Genomic DNA, 19243 nt, shown 5'->3' on the forward strand with positions numbered 1-19243 from the left:
CGACGAGCTGGGTGTCGGGCCCACAGTCCTCGCTCGCTTGGCGTCGCGCATGCACAGCGAGGCGCGCTGCGGGTTGTGGTGCGAGGCTCTCCTCCGCTCTCCTCCCACCGCCTGTCGCGACGCGGCCGTCTCTTGTTTTCCACTGCACGTGCCTCGAACGGCGCTCTCGTCTCTCTCTCTTCTTCGGCGGACCCTGGCAATTTGCGCGAGCAGCCTCGACGACGGCGAAGGGGAGCGAGTTGTCTTCGAGCGGCGGGAAAAGCTGAGCCGTTGCCTCGGGTCCGTCTGCACCGGCGGCCGTGCGTTCGAGCTCGTTCTCGGCTTGCGTCGGCTGTGATGTCAAAAGAAAAGGCGAGCGGCGCGGCAGAGCGGGAAGCCGGTTTGAACTCGCGCAGAGCGGTCGGACCTCCTGCGTGCGAAGCTTGCGAGCTCCGAGCGTTGCCGCCGAGTAGAGATAGGCGCAGCTGGAGGAGGGTCTCGTGACGGTGACCGAAGCGAGCGACAAGCTCAAGGGCGCGACCATTCGAGTGGGGCGCCAAGCTTGTCGGCAAAGGTCGCAGGTGTCCGCCTCCTGGTGGCTTTTTCCTCGCTTGCCCCGGCTCGCGCCCTCCACGCTCTCAAGCAATCGTCGGCGTGCCATCTGGGGACCCCTGCACCCGGCGAGCTCCTTGTCTCCCTCCATCTCCCTCACTCTTTCCCCCTCCCCTCGCCTCGACCCCGCCGCGCCGCCGCACCTCTTCGGCCTCGCCCCCTCCCGCCTCTCGACCTCTACCGCGCACGCCCCAGCTCAGCAGCCACCATGGCCTTCAGCCGTTCATCGTCGACGTCCGACCCGGCCCTGCCGGAAAAGATGGCCGCCGGCAAGCGCGACGACGCGGTCGTCCACACCGGCTTCGAGGGGCGGGTCGACGAGGAGCACCAGGGCGAGGAGGTGGTCGACGGCGTGTTTGGAGAGCAGGGCAAGGGCACTGTCGACTACCGCAGGTGCGCACAGCGTCCCGCAGCTCGAGTTGCGTCGACGAGACGAGCGACTGACCTCCTCCTCCTGATCCTCCTCCTCCTCTCGCACCCCTCAATCTCCTCCTTCTCGTCCTCCATCATCGTCGTTCGTGCACCATTCAGTGTCGGATGGGTGTCGACGTCGGTCCTCCTCATGAAGTCGCAGATCGGCCTGGGCGTCCTCGCCATCCCGTCCGTCTTCCACTCGCTCGGCCTGATCCCGGGCATCATCTGCCTCATCGTCATCGGTGCGCTCACTACGTGGACCGACTTTTATATCGGAATGTTCAAGCTCAAGCACCCGACCGTCTGTGCGTCCCCTCCTCGCACCGGACCGACCCGAGAAGTGACCTTCCCGACTGATTCTCCCTCTCCTGCAGACTCGGTCGCCGACTGCGGTCTCATCATGTTCGGGCCCGTTGGGCGTGAGGTCCTTGGCGTCGGATACTGGCTTCGTGCGTCCCCTTTCTCGCGCGATCGTCGAGCGAACGGGCCCCTGACCTTGTCCTCCACCTTCCTCCTGGCCCTCCCTCTCTCGCCGCGCCCCTCGTCTAACTTTATGCCGCATCACGCACCGCCTACTACCAGTCATGACCTGCATCGCCGGCTCGGCCCTCCTCGGCATCTCGACCGCGCTCAACGCCATGTCGCTTCACGCGACCTGCACCGCCGTCTTTGTCGCGGTCGCTGCGGTCGTCACGCTCCCGCTCGCGTCGATGCGCACCATGGGCGACATTCGCTGGATCGGCTGGGTGCGTCGAACGCTTTCTCGCCACCTCGGACCCTCTCGATGCCTCGTTCTCGCAGAGCTTCCTTCCGAACCGCAAACTGACACTGGTACCTCCCACAGGTCGGCCTTGTCTCGATGATCGTCTCGATCATGCTCGTCACCATCGCCGTCGCCGTCGGCGGTCGCCCGTCGCTCGCGCCGCAGACTGGCCCTTGGGACAAGGACCTCGTCCTCTTCGGCAACCCGTCGTTCGCCGAGGCGATGAACGCCATCAGCAACCTAGTCTTCTCGTACGCCGGCACGAGTGCTTTGTACGTCCCTCTTCTCTCTCGGCAAGGACGGCGGGAGCAGGACTGACCCTTTCGCCGCCGTTGTTGCCTCGCAGCCTCCCGATCGCGTCCGAGATGCGCAACCAGCGCGACTACCCCAAGGCCGTGGTCCTGTGCCGTGAGTCTACATCCCCTCTCGACGAGCTCGACGCGCGAAAGCGCGCGCGGGCGAGGATACACAGTCGCTGACTTGCGGCACGGTCCCCTTCCGCCTTCCCAACTCGCCCCTCCCGCTCCTCGACTTGCCCGCTCGCCCACCCTGCAGAGTCGTTCGTCACCATCTTCTACCTCGTCGTCGGCATCGTCGTCTACTTCTACGCCGGGCAGTACGTCGCGTCGCCTGCTCTCGGCACCGCCGGCGTCCTCATCAAGCGCGTCGCCTGTGCGTCCTCTTCCTCCTCTCTCAGCCCCGCCGGCATCCAGTACTGACTTGTGTCTTCTGTTGCAGACGGTCTCGCTCTTCCCGGCCTCTTTGCCGCCGCCATCATCTACAGCCACCTGCCCGCCAAGTGGATTTTCGTCCGGATCCTTCGCGGCTCGCGCCACCTCACGCACCCGACCAAGACGCACTGGATCGTCTGGCTCAGCTGCACCCTCGGCTGCGTCCTGTTCTCGTACGTGATCGCGTCGGCCATCCCGGTCTTTGGCGGCCTCGTCGGCCTCGTCGGGTGCGTCCCTCTCCTCCTCCTTCTTCCTCCTTCTCCTTCTCCCTCTCCCCCTCCCTCTTCCCTCTACCCTCTCCTCCCTATCTCTTCTCCTACCCATCCCGCCTGCAGAGCCCAGACCTGACCTCTACATCGTCCACAGAGCGCTCTTCGGCACCCTCGTCACGCTCCAAGCCGAGGCCTGCATGTGGTTCTACGACAACTGGCGCACGCAGAAGCGCACCATGTCGTTCTGGCTACTCGTCGCCTTGAACGCATTCATCTTCTGGGCGGGCAACTTCATCATGGTCGGCGGCACGTACGGCAGCATCGTGTCGATCAAGGACGACTACGCGGCGAACGGCGGCCGGCCGTGGACCTGCGTCGACAACTCGGGCTCTGTCTAGATCTCCCTCCCCCCCTCGCTAGAGTAGACGCACCTCGTACACGCACAGAGACCTCTCGAGACGTTCTTAACCCTTCAGTACTTGTAGTAACGCAGCACCTCGATTCTCCCACATCCTCTCGCTTTCCTCGTCCGCCTTTACTGCAGCACCAGAGCGAGGCACAGAGAGCACAGCAAGAGCAAGAGCGGGCGGCGGCGAGAGGACCGCTCGTCAATCGCAGGCTCAAGCGCAGAGGTGGCGCGCTGCGCTTGTTCCTCCTGGGCTCGGACACGCAGCTCGTCGGACGAGGGGCTCAGGGAGCATCGAGACTGAGCTCTGCGAGGTCGCGCTCGAGCCTTTGCCGAGCTGCAGGCCGGCTCGACGCGCTCAAGCAACCTCGGTTCGAGAGAGTCGAGAGAAGTATGTGAGGTCGGGAAAGCCAAGCGAGCGCGTGCATTGCAGACGACTGAATCGAACGTTACGACCGGTGCCGTGATCTCGGCGGTCAAGCGAGAGGAGTTTTTCGCGGTCGAGGAGGAGGAGCGCCGGCCTGGCTCGCTCCCACCACTCGACCGCTCACAGCTGAGTCGGTGCACTGCTGCCCGCCTCGAGTTCCCACACACTTCATCAGCGACTACGAGCTACGTCCGCACCGCCGCGAGCGGTCGTCGACGGCGCAGGGCGCGTCGCATCTTCATCAGTAACTCGCGTCGTCCGACCTCTCTCAACTCTCGGCAACGGTTCATGGGCCCGTGGGTATCGTCGTTGATAACTATGGCAGCATCAAGGAAACTACTGGGCCTGGCGGCCACGCTGTGCGGGCTGTGGGCGACTCGTGCGTCCACCTCCTCCCCGCCTCCCCGTGTTTGGCCCCCCTCTCCCTCTCCCCTGTCCCCCTCCGCTACCTCGCGACGCGGTACAGGGGTCTCGATGGACTGACCTGGTCACATTACAGGCGAAACGGCTGCGCACGGTGATGAGCGCGGTCTTCTGAGCAGCGCGAGGTTGGCTCTCGACCTGGAGGCGGCTCATCTTGTCCTTCGTACGTCCCGCGCACTCTCTGTCTTTCCTTCAAAACCCTCACATGGGTCTGTGCTCCTCGCCGAGCCGCGCACTGACCCTCTCGACCTCGCGACGCAGGTTAGTCGCGCCCTCGATGGCACCTCCACCTTCTCGGACTCGAAAGCTTCCCCTCGCGCCCTTGCTGCGCCGCGCGACAGCGCCCTTTCCTATCCGAAAGCTCTCCTCGTCCCTAGCGAGCGTCCCCAGACCGCTCAGAGCTCTCGTTCGTCGTCCCACTCGTCTCGGCGGCTCAGCGAGTCGAGCCGTCGCGGACGGGTCTTTACGAGGCTGCGCCCGCCCTCACGTGCCCCTGAGGGCAGCGGGCGCACTATGGTGAGCCGCTCGCACGGCGCGCACCCCTGCGGAGCGCCCGTGCGCCCGGCCACCTACAAAAGAGAGGGGGATCCTGTGCACCCTCGCTCAAACGCTAGCTCTTGATCTAGCAGGGTTACGGCTGTCTGCTCGCGCCAGATCGGACAAGGAGGTGTCTGCGATGCAATCGAGCGCGTTTCCCGAGCTACTTTGTCGTGTAGAGCGCGAGCTGGCCTCCTCGGCTGGGTCTTCGAGTCGGTCGAGGATCGAGTCCAGAGCGCTCTTCCTGTCGGCTTGCTCGTCGGCATGGTCCCTCTGTACAGTACCGAGAGCACTCTCGAAGCGGGAGACAGTGCGGCGACCGCTGTGGGGAGCGTAAGCTCGAGTTCAAGGTCTGCTCGGCACTCTCGTCCCTCGTTACCCTCCCACCCCTCGGCCCTCACGACTGGGCTCGCTCAGACTGGCTCGAGTCGGTACCTGCACATCTCGACATCATACTTCTGCTTCATGCGCGCCGCCGCGAGCGGCCGCCGACGGCGCAGGGCGCGTCACATCTTCATCAGTAGCTCGCGTCGTCCGACCTCTCTCGACTGGCGGCAACGGTTCATGGGCCCGTGGGTATTGTCGTCGATAACTATGGCAGCATCAAGGAGACTACTGGGCCTGGCGGCCACGCTGTGCGGGCCTCAGAAGACGGGTGCGTCCACCTCCTCCCCGCCTCCCCGTGTTTGGCCCCCCTCTCCCTCTCCCCTCGCCCCCTCCGCTACCTCGCGACGTGGTGCCGGGGTCTTGATGGATTGACCTAGTCCCTTTGCAGGCAAAACGGCTGCGCACGGCGAGCAGGGCGGGCTTCTGGGCGGCGCGAGGCGGGCTCTCGACCTCGAGGCGGCACATCTTGTCCTTTGTACGTCCCGCGCACTCTCTTTCTTCCCTGCCGAATCTTCGTAGGGTCTGCACTTCTCGCCGAGCCGCTTACTGACCCTCTCGACCTCGCGCCGCAGGTTAGTCGCGCCCTCGATGGCACCTCCCCCTTCTCGGACTCGAAAGCTTCCCCTTGTGCCCTTGCTGCGCTGCACGACTGCGCCCTTTCCTATCCGAAAGCTCTCCTCGTCTATAGCGAGCGTTCTCAGCCCTCTCAGAGTTCTTGTCCGTCGTCGCACTCGTCCCGACGGCTCAGCGAGTCGAGCCGTCGCGAACGGCTCCTTACGAGGCCGCGCCCGCCCTCTCGTGCCCCTGAGGGCAGCGGGCGCACTGCGGTGAGCCGCTCGCACGGCGCGCACCCCTGCGGAGCGCCCGTGCGCCCGGCCACCTACAAAAGAGAGGGGGATCCTGCGCACCCTCGCTCAAACGCTAGCTCTTGATCTAGCAGGGTTACGGCTGTCTGCTCGCGCCAGGTCGAACGAGGACGTGTCTGCGGTGCAATTGAGCGCGTTTCCCGAGCTGTTTTGTCGTGTACAGCGCGAGTTGACATGCTCGTGGACCTTCTCGCGTCGGGTGGAGAGCGAGGTCGAGAGAGTGGTTCCTGCTTGCTCTTCCATCTCGAGTACCTTCTTCCACGGTGCACGAGACTGTGTGAGCGCGACCAGGCTGGCCAGCATCTGTTAGAAGAGAGGGCGTGCTCGACACTGCGCTCAGGAGGAGGTTCACGAGGAGGGACTCGAGTTCTCGCGCTCGGACCTCGCTCTTTCTCGACGGTGCGAGGCGGGATCGACCTATCGCGACGAGTACTCGACGATGGACCCAAATTTGCAGACAGGTTCTGGTAGTGTCCACTCAACTTTGCGCTCAGGAGGAGGTACAGGAGCGAAAGCAAGTCGCTTCCAGGCCGGCTTGCCAGCACGTCTGGCCCGCTCCAGCCGCTCTCGGTCGACAATATGAGACAGCGCCTCGAGCGCGACAGTGCTCTCGACGGCATTGCCAGGACCGTGCCGGCTCGCGACTCGGCCTTCTCCTGCGCTCGACCTTCTCGAACGCTTTCGCCTCTTGCTCGCTTTCTACCGGGCACAGCAGGTTCGCCTCGTCTCAGGCGACGCAGGCTGTGCCCTCGCTCGACCTGGAGGCGAGACGGACGTCGCTGTGCGCGATTCGCAACGATGCACGAGCCTCTCTCCTTTCGACTCTCGCAACGAACGCCTCGAGCGGCAGGGGGCGAACATAGATGACAGCGACGGCGGCTAAGAGAGGCAAATAGAGAGAGAGAGACCGAGAAGGTGCGAGTAAGGTGCGTATGGAGAATATTGAGCGAGAGGGGTGGTTGAGGAGAGCTGAACAAGGAGGGGGGGAACGAGCGAGGGAAGGAAGGCAATGACGGCGACGGCGACGATGGCGAGGACGGTGGCGAGTGCACAACGTCGAACAGGGTGCAGGCGAGGGTATAGACAAGCAGGGGCAGGATCTAGAGAAGGCCACAATCCCGCAGGTTGACCTGGATCACAATGTCGTTGACGGCCGAGAGGACGAACTTGATCTGCTGGGTGTCTGACGGGAGCAAAACAACGTGTCAGGCAGCTGTACGAGGCGCAGGAGAGAAGAAGGGGGAGGAGGAGGAGGCGGAGAAGGAGGAAAATGGACGGACCGGTCGCGCACGTAAAGTGGACGTAGATCTGCTTCGCCGAGCTCTGGTTGAGCGACACGAACCGGCTCGAGAAGTAGTCGCACGCCGCCTGCAGGTCCGAACCGCCGGTGTAGTCGGGGAAGAAGTTGGCGATGGGCGAGCGCGGGAGCTTCTCGCGGAAGAGGTCGATCTGGGAAACGACAGCGGGCAAGAGTCAATGACGGCTCTCGACGCACAGGGCACAGAAGGAGAAAGGAGACAGAGAGAGGAGACGCACCTTGTTGAGGAAGAGGATGATGGACGTGCGGACGAACCACCGCGAGTTGCAGATCGAGTCGAACAGGACGAGCGCCTCCTGCATGCGGTTGATCGCCTCGTCCTCGTACAGCATCTGGTCGTACTCCGAGATGGCGACGAGGAACAGGATGGCCGTGACGTTCTCGAAGCAGTGGATCCTGTACGCGAGGGCGAAAAGTCAGGCAGGCTCGAGGGGTTGGGAAGGACGGCGAGGAGGGGACGACGTACCACTTCTTGCGCTCCGAGCGCTGACCGCCGACGTCAAACATGCGGTACTTGAGCTCGCCGATCTGGAACGTCGTCTCGGTGATGCCGGTCGTCTTGACGCGCGAGCGCAGGACGTCCTGGTCGGACGGGACGTAGTTGCGCGAGCCTATCCGCGTGATCGAGTCGAAGTAGTACTGCGCCGAGTCGTTCAACTGGTACTCGCGGCTGCGGCCGAAGCACTCTCGGACGCCCGGGTCCTTCCACAGCTCGATGATGGCCTCGGTCACGTCGGGCGGGAGGAAGTCGGCCTCGATCTGGTGCGGCTGCGACATGACCGTCTCCTGGTGCCGCCCGCCTTCTGGCGTCGCGAGCGAGATGCCCATCATCTCCATCGCGTCGAGGATGACCTGCAAGGGGGAGAGAGCGACCGTCAGGCTCGTCCTCGTCGTCGCTCGAGACGCCAAAAGAGAGTGCGACGCACGTGCATGCTCTGGACCGTGTTGGAGTAAATGATCTCCTTGTAGTTCTCGCGCTCCTTGTCGGTGTACGAGCCCTCGTAGACGAGCTTCATCTGCTTGAGGATGGTCGACTTGCCCGACTCGCCGGCGCCGAGAAGGAGCATCTTGCTGCAGAGGGGCAGATGCTGGGTCAGTTTGCGCCCCAAGAGAGAGAAGGGAGAGAGAGGGACGCACATCTCATTCCTGCGAGGCGACGAGAGGGAGATCGGGGTGGGGCAGAGGGGGAAGAGGAGGGGGAGGTTGTCAGCGCGGCTGCATGCGGGCAGTCTCGACGTCGACAGGGCACGCGAGGAGGAGAGAGAGAGCGGGTGCGCACCTCATGGCCATGCGGTCCTTGCGCAGCTGGTTCTCGATCTCATCCGAGCGCGCCTTGCTCTCCTGGTCCTCGGGCTTGGAGCCGCCGCAGCCCATGTCGAGAGGCTAAGGGGGGCGAGTGGAAAGGAAAAGGGTGAGGTCGGTGCGAGGCTGCTGCTGTAGGCGCAGCTGGCGAGGCGAGTGGTGGGGCTGACGAGGTGGGACGAAGGCGAGGGTGGAGCACGGGCGCGGGCGCGGGCCGAGCTGGGCTGTCGGCGGTCGGGCGGAGGCTTGTTCTAGCGCCGGGAACCGCGATTTGACCGAGGGCGCTGCGAGCGCGAGACGGGCGAGACGAGCGGACCGGCGACCGAGGGGCGGGCGCGCGTGCGGGTGGACAAAGGGCGCGAGGCCGGCGGGGCAACGACGACGGCGAGAGGGGGGGTGGGACGAGGGCAAGCAAGGTCAGCGTCGAGTGTACGAGTGCACTCGAGTGACAGGGGATGCACTCACAGCAGCGAGACGGGACGAGGCAGGCGGCGGGAAGTTGGGCGGCGTCGACGGTCGAGGCGACACAGGTCCGCTTTGGGCGAACGGCGCGGGCGAGCGGGAGCACCGGCGAGGGCTGTCGGGTCTGAAGGTGGGCGACGACGCTGGACCCGTCGAGCACAAGCGGGCAGCGCTGGTCGAGCGTACGTGTGGGAGCAGAGTGAGCCCCCTTCGCCTGGCGCTCAAGCTGGCGGCGGGGGCCGTGGGGCGAGATCTCTCGCATGGCGCGCCGCTCTTGCCCACTCGAGCCAGCTCCCCCCTTCCACGCGACCGTGCACCTTTGTCTGAGCTCTTGCGCAGCGCTCGCCAGCTTCCACTTCGAGGCTTCTCCTTGTCCCCGGCGGCCGGCTCGCCGCATCGACCGCTCGCTTCGGGCCGGCGCTCAGGCCTCTCTCGCTCTCTCTCCCTTCTCGCACTCGCACGATCATTCAGGCTGCACGCACGGTCCGCTACTCTGCTTCGCTTCGCCGAGCAGCCGTCGATACTGCTCGAGCGCGCTCTCGCCGCACAGACCTGTCCTCGCTCGACGCCGAAGGGACGAAGCGACGCTCCTTTTCCGGACGAGGAAGCCATCGCCGCGCTCTTCCGCTCGCCCAGCCGACGTGCAGGCCGCACGGACCTGGCGCGTCGAGACGACGACGACGTCCTCGTTTGCGGTCGAGCCGCGCTAAACGTGCTTGGTCGACAAATGGCGAGCGAGAGTTCGCCTGACGTCGACACCGTCTGCGCGCTCCGCAGCATGCACTTCTGCTGCGCCTCGCCCCGCTCCTCGCTCCGCGTCGACGCCAGCGCGCCAGCGAGAGCGCCGCGAGAGCAAGCTTCTCGCGCTCGAGAGGAGGGCCACCCGGAACGTCGTCGGGCCCGCCTCGGCCGCGTGCCCACCTTTCTCTGCTCCCTCGCGACCTGAGCGCCTGCCAGGGCGGAAGAAGATCCGCAGACGAGCAGCAGCCACGAGGAGCCGCAAGCACGGGACGACGAGAGCGAGGACGAGAGAAGCAGAGCGCTCAAGCGGCCTGCGAGACAGCGAGTTGCGAAGGTCGTCCACAACCTCTCGAGCGTCGACAGCGTCTCTCGGCAAGACAGCCCACCTGCGTGCGTCGTCGCAAGATCGTCGTGTTGCACTCGAGCGCTACGAGGACGGGCTGTCGAAGATGGCGCGGATCTTGGCCTCGAGGCCATCTGCGTCGAGCTTGAGGTACTTGGTCGAGTCTGCGCAACGTGCTCGACGGTGAGCGTTGCCCAAGCCGACGTCGAGAGAGAGAGAGAGATAGGGAGAGAGAGATAGAGAAAGGGCAGGGACGCACAATTGTCCTTGCGGTGCCGCTGGACGAACTTGGCGTACGTCGGGACGACCATGCGCTCGACCTCGCCCTTGAGCCGCTCCCGCAACTCGGCCTCGCCCTCCTCAAACCTCGCCTGGTGGTGCAGCGCCTCGACGTCTTCGAGCGCCTCGTGGAAGCGCACGAACCGGTCCTTGGTCTCGCGACGCTCGGTCCCGCCGCCGCCCTTGACGGCGCCGAGCCCGGCCTTGAGCGCGCCCGCCGCGCCCGACTGCTCGGCGAACCCGGCGTCGAGGAGCGCGCTGACGAGCGGCGACCACACGTCGAGGTACACCGCCTTGAGCGTGCGCATGCGCTTGTTGAGCGCGTCCTCGGCGCTCTCGCCGAGCGTGTCGATGATCGACGTCGACAGGGCGCTGTGCCGCACGTACGACAGGTTGTTGAGGAGGAAGATGGACGACGTGCCGGTGCGACCGCGTAGCAGGCGCGCTTTGGCGTCGAGGGCGGTGAGGAGGACCGAGAGGACGTCGTCTGCGAAGGGCGTGCGACAAGGAGCTCGTCAAGCTACTCGCTCGTGCAGAAGGGTGGACACTCGACGAAGAGAAATGCGCGACTCACTCAGGTATCGCGGCAGCAGACCGCCCTCGTCCCCCTCCTTGGGCCCACCCTTGCTCGGCCCGCCCCAGTTTCCCGCCCCGAGCGTGCCGAGGAACGCCTCGGCGGTCGGCTGGTTCTCGGCAAGCTGCCGCATGAAGCTGACGACCTGCACGACACGAGTCGAGGTGAGCGAGCCAGGTCGCGAGCGCTCGCGACAACCTCGAGAGAGAGAGAGAGAGAGGCGGGACGCACGTTGATCGTGGCGGGTTGGACGGCGGCCGAGGTCGCCTCGGGCCCTGCAGGTGGTCGAGTGCCCCAGACCTGGAGAAAATTGTCGTCAGTGAAGGTGCGAGGCAACGAAAGAGGAGAAGGGAGAGAAGGGAAGGGGGCTCGAGACGCACCTTGGTCTCCTCGAGGATGCCGGGCAAGCTCGTCATGCACGTCCCCCTGAACTGGTGCGTCAAGTCGCCCACCTCGTTCTCCTTCCTGCGCGCCTTGACCCTGACCCACTCCTCGAACTCGCTCGCGCGCTCGCTCAACTCGATGTAGGTCGCGAACGCGAGCGGGATCAACTGGTGCTGCGGCGACTTGCGGATGAGGCCGTTGAGCGACGCGCCCGTGCTGCTGATGGTCGCGAGGGCGGGAGGGAGGAGCGAGGCGTAGAGGGACGAGCGTGTCGAGGCGGCTTGAGCGGTGAGGACGGTCTCGAGGAGGGAAAACTCGGTCTGCGGGCGGGCGCGCTCCTGTGAGCGACGTGCGGGGCTGACGAGAGGAGATAGTGAGAGTGAGACGCACCTTGATGAGCGCGAAGAAGACGTCGAGCAGCCGACCGAGCCCTCGTCGCTCGGCGAGCTCTCCCGCCGCCGACCCTCCTGCGCCCGTGCCCGGCCTCGGGCTCTGCTGCACCATGTTGGGCGTCGCGTCGCTGAGCACCTCACGCGCCGCGTTGCGCAGGCTCTCGTCGATGTAGGCTGCGCGGACCGAGGCGTAAGACGTCGTGAGGAGCTCGGCGAAGCCGGGCCCGTTCGGGTCGGGCAGCGACCACAGGAACGCGTTGATCGGGAGCGCGTGCTCGAGGAAGAAGGGCGTGAGGACGGGGAAGGGTTTTGCTGTCGAGGAGAGGGACAGCGTGAGCTCGAAAGGACAAGGGAAGGGAGAGGGCGAGAGGGCGCACCTCGGTCAAAGAGCTTGCCGGCGTCGACCGTCGGGCTTGTGTCCTTGGTCCACTTGGTGAACACGCTGACGAGCTGCTTGACGCCGAGCTCGATGAGGCCGCCCTGCGAGTAGGCGTGGGGAGAGTCAGGCCGACTGTCCGTGATGGCGTCGCTGCACGACCGAGTCGGGGACGCACCATTTGTGCGAGCGTTGCGCTCTGACCCTTGAGGTCCGTCTTGCGCAGGGCCTCGGACGCGGCGACGAGGCGCTCGATTGCGGCCATGTACGGCTTGAGGTCGTCCGGGTCGGGCCTGCGTGCGCGACAAGAAGAGTTAGCTCGATGCGCTCGCTCGCGCCGCTGCTGCAGGGCTCTGACACACGGACTGGAAGAGAGTTAACGTACCCTGCTTTGATGAGGCCCTCCTCGCGCTCGACGAGGTCGTTGTGGCCGAGCAGGCCGTCGATGGACCGCATCGTCAACTCGAGGTCTGCGCGGCGAGGAGTGTCAGTGCGCGGTCCGCCGACTCTTGTGGGCGACATGCGTCAAGTCGGGACGAACTCTTGGACACGCGGTTGAGCCTGCCGGTCTCCTTGTAGATCGGGACGAGGTTCTTCTCGAGGCGTGCGAGGCGGTCGTCGAGCTCGCCGAGGACGTGGCCCATGCGGCCCGAGATCTTGGACGAGCGGGCGAGCGACTGCTGGAGGAGGGTGAGGTCGGCGCTGGCCTGCTCGAGGGCGATCGAGCCTGTTGCTGTGGCAGAGACGGTGCCCGAGTGGGTGGTGGGGAAGGACCGCGCGAAGGACGACATGGCGACAGGCGGGTTGCGCGAGCCGGTCGCACTCGTTGTCGGTGTACTGAGATAGACTGCAGGCGAATGCCAGTGTCAGGACTGGCCTGTGTCGGGGCAGAGAGCGCGGAGGAGACGGACCGACGAGTTGACCGAGGGTGAGAGGGCGACAACGACGAGGGGCGACTGGGCGGCGGATCTGGTGGGTCGGTAGATAGTGCTGGTGCGACTGCGAGCGTGTCCAGGCGAGCACGAGCCGGTGATGGTGAGAACGATGCCCTCATCTCTTCGTCGCGAGCCCTCGTTGTCCGACACCGCCTCCAACACTCGCCGAGCCAGAGGCCTGTGCCGCGAGTAGCTCCCGCCACCTCAACGGACACCCGACCAAGTCACGCCCATCGACCGCCCGCCCGTCACCCTCGCTGCACGCGCCCTCCCCGCCTCGGGTCCAGCTCCTTTTGTTCGCGCTCGTCGCCGCCCATCCGCCGCTTCGCCTGGTCCGCCACCGCCCACCATGTCGACCGACGCCATGGAGCAGGCCTTCCTCGACGGCACCCACCCCGCCCTCACTCGAGACGCCGACGCCGCCGCCGTCCTCCGGTCCAACTCGCCCACTCGCTCTCGCTCCCCTTCCCCAGCACCTTCCTCCAGCTCTCGAGACGACAACGGCGACGACGACGACGGTCCGCGCTTCTCGGCCGTCGACCCGGACCCGCCGACGGGCGGGACGCCGCCCCCTCGCCAGGCCGGCGGCGGCCGCAGGGGCGCGAGCAAGAACACGGGCGTCAAGGGCGTCCGCGAGGACTACCGCGAGCACCTCGCCCAGCAGCAACAGCAGCAGCGACAAGGCGCCGACGCCATGCTCGCCAAGCAGACGCAGCGCAAGATGGTCATCTCGCTCGCGGCCGACGCCAACTCGCGCGACGAGGCCGACGGCGACGACGACGAGCTCGCGGCCCTGAGGCGGCGCCGGCTCGCCGAGCTGCAGGGCAGCGCCGAGCGCACGGGGAGGAACGGCGGCAGGACGTTCGGGCACTTGCGCGAGGTCGGCATGGAGCAGTTCGTGCAAGCGGTCGAGGACGAGGCAGACGAGACGGCCGTCGTCGTGCACCTCTACGAGCCAGTGCGTCCTCTCGACCTCTCTTCCTGTCCCATTGCGTCGGGCCGACACTCACGGCATCTGGGCACCCACAGGAACTCGCCCTGTGCGCCCTCCTCAACTCGCACCTGGCTGCCCTCGCTCGCGTGTACCCCGCCACCAAGTTTGTCCGCGCCCAGGCGTCCGAGGTCGACTTCATGTCGTCCGACCTCGACGCCGACACGCTCCCGACCGTGCTCGTGTACCGCCGCGGCGAGCTCGAGACGACCTGGATCCGATTCGACCTCGACCTCGAGGGTGCGGTCCTGCGCGATGGCGAGCGGGGCAGGAAACAGGTCGAGGAGATGCTGAGCAAGTGCGTCGAAGTCGTTCCTCCACTCGCGACCGTCTCGGCCTTGCGTGCCGCCTGCGCATCTGGCGGACCCGAGCCTGACGCACGCCTTTGCCCCCTCGCAGCGCCGGCGCCATCGCTGGCTCGCCTCACGCGCCCTCGCCATATGCTTCCTTCGGCTCTCTACGCGGCAACGGTCGAGCTGGTGCGGCCGATGACGACGACGACGAGTGGAGCGCGCCGTTACCAGTCGAGGCCTCGAGCCCCTTTTAGACGCGTCCACTCTCTTCTCTCGCACGCTGTTGTAGATACCCTCCCCGCCATCGCTGCGATACCACTTCTGAGCAGACTGTCGACTGCAGCACGAGAGGCGCAGTGGAGAGATTCGCTGCGGACCCTCACCGGACGAGCGAAAGCTACGCCCGGGTCGTCACCAGCGCGCTTGCTCGACCAGCGACAGCGCACAGCAGCCTCAGCAGCCGCTTCTCGAGCACGCCTGCCGCACCCGACAGCGCCGCAGCTCCTCGCGCGCTCGCCCTTCCCTCTCGTCCCCCGCCCCACCGCCGACACCTCGCCCACCCGCCGTCACGCGCCCATGGCGTCGAGCGCCGCGCAAGACGCGCTCGAGACCAGCTCGGCGGGCAACGACGACGTGCAGCCGCCAGCTACGAGCCCGTCCCAGCTCTCGGAGGTGCCGCCCACTACCGGCGACGGACGAGGCGATGTGGAGCAGCCGCGCGATGCGAGTGAGGGCTCGGGCAGCGCGGTGGACGGCGCAGCCGCCTTAGCAGCTCTCGCAGAGGGCGGGCAGCCCTCGTCCCAGGCCGCTGGCGCCGTCGCCGCACCCTCCTCTGCCGATGACCCTCCCTCGGCAACGACGACGACCACCGCGTCCAGCACCACGTCCTCCCCGCCAGAGCCGCTCGCCGACGAGGCGCCTGTTCGTCAAGTGCGCCGCCTGCCGCCACCGCCCAAGAAGGGCATCCTCCGCCCGCCCTCGTCCTCGCACGCCGCGTCGTCGCGCTTCTCGTTCCGCCGCGACTTCCTCCAGCCGTTCAACACGTCGTACTCGCGCGCGACGACGACGGCCGACGTCTCGTCCGGCGGCGGTGCCGCAGGTGCGGGCGTCGCATCCGTCGGCGAGGTCATGGGCAACGCGGCGGCGACGGCGGGCGGCTTCTTCGGGTCGGCGCTCAAGCGGTTGACGGCGGCCGCTGCGCCGACCGAGGAGCCTTCCGCATCGACGGCGGCTCCGGCGACCGCGCCTGCCGCCGCTGCCACGCCCGCACCCGCACCCGCTCCAGCAGTGCCCGCCGCAGGCCCGTCGCCCTCGGCACCTCCCGCCGCCGCGGCTCCGCAGCTCGCGCTCCCCGTCGCCGACCTCAAGCGTGTCCGCTTCCGCATGGCGTCGCTCAAGCTCGTGTACCCGATCAACGGCGGCACGCTCGACGTGATCGCTCCCGCCGACGAGGGCGCCACGCGCGAGCGCGTCGAGAGCGAGTGGAGGGTGCGGCACCTCGCGCCGGCCGGCGCCGCCGGGGCAGCGGCGAGCGAGGGCAAGGTCAAGGTGAGGGAGAAGGACGGCGGCGACAAGGAGGGGGCGGGCAAGAGGTGGACGGGCGACGAGCTCCTGCGGCTGTACGCCGAGTGCTGCAGGACGAGGGAGGAGCCGGGCATCGAGCGCGTCAAGCGGGTTTTCCGGGTGCGTCCCGCTCGCCTGTCTCTCGACGAGTCCTGTGCGCCTTACTGACCTCGTTGAGCTGTCGCGCAGGAGAACCCGGCCGCACCGCCCAAGGTCCTCGACCTGTCGAACGAGCTCCTGTCGCGAGGCGCCGTCGAGGCGCTGTCCGACCTTCTCGCCATCGACTTTGGCCTCAAAAAGCTCACGCTCGACCACTGCGGCCTTGACGACGAGGTGCGCTCCCTCTCCCTTGCGCCTTGCCCGAAAACCAGGTCCTTTTTTGACGCGTTGGTCCCGCCTCGCAGAGCCTACGCCCGCTCCTGCACGCCCTACTCGTCTCGGCCTCGATCCCGACCGTCAGCCTGGCGGGCAACAAGCGGATACGCGCTCGCGGCTGGAAGTTCATCGCGACCTTCCTTCGCAAGGTGCGTCCCCCTCTCCCTTCCTCTTCCCGCGCTCGACTCGACGATCATGAGCCTGACCCGATGTGCCCCGTCTCGAACGCTCGCAGGCCACGTTTCTCCGCTACATCGACCTGAGCGAGACGCCCCTCGACCGCCGAGCAGCCGAGTACCTCGTCCAGGCGCTCGCGCCCGCTCCTCCTCCCGCGCCTCCACCACCACCTCCTCCTTCCCCACCTCTCGTACCCGACAAGGTTGAGTCGGCGCTTTCGGGCGCGTCGACGGGTGCGCCTGCGCCTGCGCCGCAGAAGAAGGTCGCGGGCCCGTGGGACGAGGACGATGACGAGTCGGACGCTGAGGAGGCTGGCGGCGCGACCGAGGCGGCCGGCGCGCTCGAGTCGAACGGCGATGCGCACGAGGCGGGACCGGCGGCAGCGGTGGATGTCAAGGAGGAGGTGGGCGAGGTCGAGGACGTCAAGGAGGAGGAGCCCGAGCCGGTCGTGCGCGAGCCGCTGTTCGACACGGCGCCGCTCCTCAAGGAGGACAAGTCGGGCGCTCCTGCGGCGGTCCTGTCGTTGCGGCTCGAGAACTGTGGCCTGCGCGGTCCGGCACTCGAGGTACTCGGTGCGTCTGCCTCTCCCTCCTCCTCGGCCGCCCCGTCGGCGACATACTGACTCGTCTCGCCGTGCAGCTCCTGGTGTTCGCGTCTCGGAGGTCAAGCACATCTCGCTGCGCAAGAACCGCATCAACGCCGCCGGCGCCGTCGCCCTCGCTGTCCTCATTCGCGACTACCCTCTCTCGTCCGACCCGTCGTCCACCTACAGCGTCCCGTCGGCCATCCCGTTCGCCTCGTCGGGCTCGACTGAGCACAAGAACGGCACGGCCAACGCGTCCGACTCGGCGTCGACCTCGTCATTCTCGCTCGAGGTCACCAACTCGGTCTCGGCCCGGCAGCGCGACCGCGCCCTGTCGGCCCCGCCTCAACCTGCCGTCGCACCCGCACCTGTCGAGCAAGCTCCAGAGCTAGTGTCGGCTCTCGGCGAGCGCGAGGCGTGGCGACTGAGCGAGGCGCGCCTGCGTCTGAGGAAGCAGCTCGACGGCCTGCCGCGCATCGGCGCACTCTTGACGCTCGACGTCAAGGGCAACGACATTCGGGTGCGTCTTACTTTCTCACCTGTCGTCCGTCGTCGCTCGAGGGACCGTGACTGACATCGAGCGTGCAGAGCGGCGTCACCTACATCGCCCAGGTCCTCAAGCGCAACCGGACGCTCAAGGTGCTCAACCTGGGCGAGAACAAGATCGACCCGCAGGGCCTCGTCGCCTTGGCTGAAGCCCTCGTACGTCCTCTGCTCCCTCCTCGAGGCGACGGCGAGCCGTTCCTGACCCACCTCGGCCCGCCACTTGCAGAAGTTCAACACGACGCTCGAGACGCTCGACATGGGCCACAACCCGTGCTGCGGCCCGCCCATCGACGGCATCCTCGCCCTGCGCTCCGCCATGATGGTCTCGCCGTCGCTCAAGCGCGTCTTCCTCAACTCGACCGACCTGTCGTCCGAGGGCGCCATCGCGCTCGCCGAGTTCCTGCCCGAGGCGCACTCGCTCCTGCACCTCGACCTCACCAACAACAACGTCGACATCTCGGGCGTGCTCGCCCTGAGCGTCTCGATCAAGCTCAACTCGACGATCCGCTGCCTCGACATCAACATCCCGTTCGACGACCCCGACTTTAGCCGCCTCTCGCAGGACCTCCTCGAGACGTGCGTGCGCAACACCGAGCTCGCGCAGCAGAAGGCCGACGCCGAGGCGCGCTACGCAGCCGCCAAGCGCGTCGTTGTCGCCCAGCCGATCCGCAAGTCGGCCCTCGCGAGCAACCTCGAGGCGCGGCAACAAGCCGAGCAGCGGCGCGCCAAGCGGCGCGACGACGCCCTGCGCGCTCAAGGCGACATCTTTGCGGCGGCGGCCGAGACGCGCGACGTCGTGTCGCAGCTGCTCGCCGTCGAGCAGGCCGCCGGCGCGCGGGAGCCGAGCGAGGTCGTGCGCGACGCGCTCGTCCAGCTGCAGCTTGCCGAGGCGCAGCTCGCCGAGGCCTTCTCAGGCGCGAGGCAGGCCGAGCAGCGCGAGCGCGCAGAGGTGCTCCTCACCGAGCTCGCGTCGCTCCTCGACCTCGCCAAAAACATCTTCGACCGGCCGCCGCCCTCGCTCTCGACCTCGACCGACGCGCCACCCGCAGCAGCAGCAGGGCTGACGGCACCGGCGTCGGCCGACCTCGACCACCCGCCGGCCTCGCCGACGTTCTCGCTGCAAGACTCGGACGACGAGGACGCGGCCACGGCGGCGGGTCCTGCACTCGTCGCGGTCGACGACGAAGCGACCCCGTCGAGCTCGGCGCCGTCGCTCTCGGCCAAGCCTGCGACCCTGCAGCTCCCCGACGACAACACGTCGCCGTCGCCGTCGTCTGGCCCGTCGTCGCCGTCGCTCGCTCGGAGCCCGATCGAGTCCGAGTCGCGCGCCATGGTGGCCGAGGAGGGCGAGATGTTCCGCAAGGGCGTCGCGCTCGGTGTCGACGAGGTCGGGGACGAGAGCGACGATGAGGGCGGCAAGGAGGTCAGCGGCGAGGAGCTCAAGAAGGAGGTGCGTCCCTCCTCTCTCTTTTCTCCTGTTCGGCCCCTTTCCCTGCACGGCGTACTGACTCTTCGCGTACGTTCCTCATGTTCAGCTTCTCGAGACGACGGTGCAGCGCAGCCCTCGCCCGTCCTTCAACTCGGACGACACGCCCCGACCCTCCCTCGCCACGTCACTCGCCCGTCCTCCTTCCGACTCGGTCGAGTAGCTCGCAGTTCTGTCGCCCTGTGCCACCTATCTCCTCGCCTTACTTATCCCCTGCCGTCCCGTACCATACCCCTGCTGTACCCCTCTCGTCGTCGCCAGTCGTCACCCCTTCCTCGTCCTGTCGCACCTCGTCCTTGAAGTCCTCGCTCTCCTTTCGCAATGCCGAATGCGCACGTCGCTCTCTCTCTTTCACGGCGAGACGAT

At 66.9% G+C, this 19243-nt stretch overlaps 5 protein-coding genes across 5 annotated transcripts; 3 read left to right on the forward strand and 2 right to left on the reverse strand.

The window, feature by feature from the left end:
• Nucleotides 1-850: 850 nt before the first annotated feature.
• On the forward strand, nt 851-3237 carry RHOBADRAFT_33948 (uncharacterized protein; the record flags this gene model as incomplete). Its single annotated transcript, XM_018413158.1, has 9 exons — nt 851-984; nt 1123-1310; nt 1380-1454; nt 1588-1751; nt 1850-2040; nt 2115-2176; nt 2324-2440; nt 2507-2726; nt 2866-3237. The coding sequence occupies 9 exons, from the start codon at nt 851-853 to the stop codon at nt 3107-3109; spliced, it is 1395 nt and encodes a 464-aa protein (XP_018273811.1). The 3' UTR covers nt 3110-3237.
• A 3620-nt stretch (nt 3238-6857) lies between these two features.
• On the reverse strand, nt 6858-8449 carry RHOBADRAFT_41761 (uncharacterized protein; the record flags this gene model as incomplete). The annotated part of the gene is made up of 7 exons (XM_018413941.1): nt 6858-6940; nt 7038-7206; nt 7294-7471; nt 7542-7927; nt 8002-8146; nt 8213-8221; nt 8355-8449. The coding sequence occupies 7 exons, from the start codon at nt 8447-8449 to the stop codon at nt 6858-6860; spliced, it is 1065 nt and encodes a 354-aa protein (XP_018273812.1).
• Nucleotides 8450-10007: 1558 nt separating this feature from the next.
• RHOBADRAFT_41762 (uncharacterized protein) lies at nt 10008-12719 on the reverse strand (the record flags this gene model as incomplete). Its single annotated transcript, XM_018413942.1, has 10 exons — nt 10008-10087; nt 10183-10689; nt 10777-10921; nt 11008-11076; nt 11157-11480; nt 11551-11864; nt 11930-12032; nt 12107-12221; nt 12314-12398; nt 12470-12719. 10 exons carry the CDS (start codon nt 12717-12719, stop codon nt 10008-10010), a joined length of 1992 nt encoding a protein of 663 aa, XP_018273813.1.
• Nucleotides 12720-13212: 493 nt separating this feature from the next.
• Nucleotides 13213-14455, forward strand: RHOBADRAFT_51579 (uncharacterized protein; the record flags this gene model as incomplete). Its single annotated transcript, XM_018415911.1, has 3 exons — nt 13213-13821; nt 13893-14152; nt 14254-14455. The coding sequence occupies 3 exons, from the start codon at nt 13213-13215 to the stop codon at nt 14399-14401; spliced, it is 1017 nt and encodes a 338-aa protein (XP_018273814.1). The 3' UTR covers nt 14402-14455.
• Nucleotides 14456-14723: 268 nt separating this feature from the next.
• Nucleotides 14724-19222, forward strand: RHOBADRAFT_51580 (uncharacterized protein; the record flags this gene model as incomplete). Its single annotated transcript, XM_018415912.1, has 8 exons — nt 14724-15830; nt 15900-16043; nt 16115-16234; nt 16321-16834; nt 16902-17365; nt 17434-17547; nt 17618-18841; nt 18927-19222. The coding sequence occupies 8 exons, from the start codon at nt 14724-14726 to the stop codon at nt 19038-19040; spliced, it is 3801 nt and encodes a 1266-aa protein (XP_018273815.1). The 3' UTR covers nt 19041-19222.
• Between the last annotated feature and the right edge of the window lie 21 nt (nt 19223-19243).

This window comes from Rhodotorula graminis, assembly GCF_001329695.1.
Source record: "Rhodotorula graminis WP1 unplaced genomic scaffold RHOBAscaffold_2, whole genome shotgun sequence".
Taxonomy (NCBI): domain Eukaryota; kingdom Fungi; phylum Basidiomycota; class Microbotryomycetes; order Sporidiobolales; family Sporidiobolaceae; genus Rhodotorula; species Rhodotorula graminis.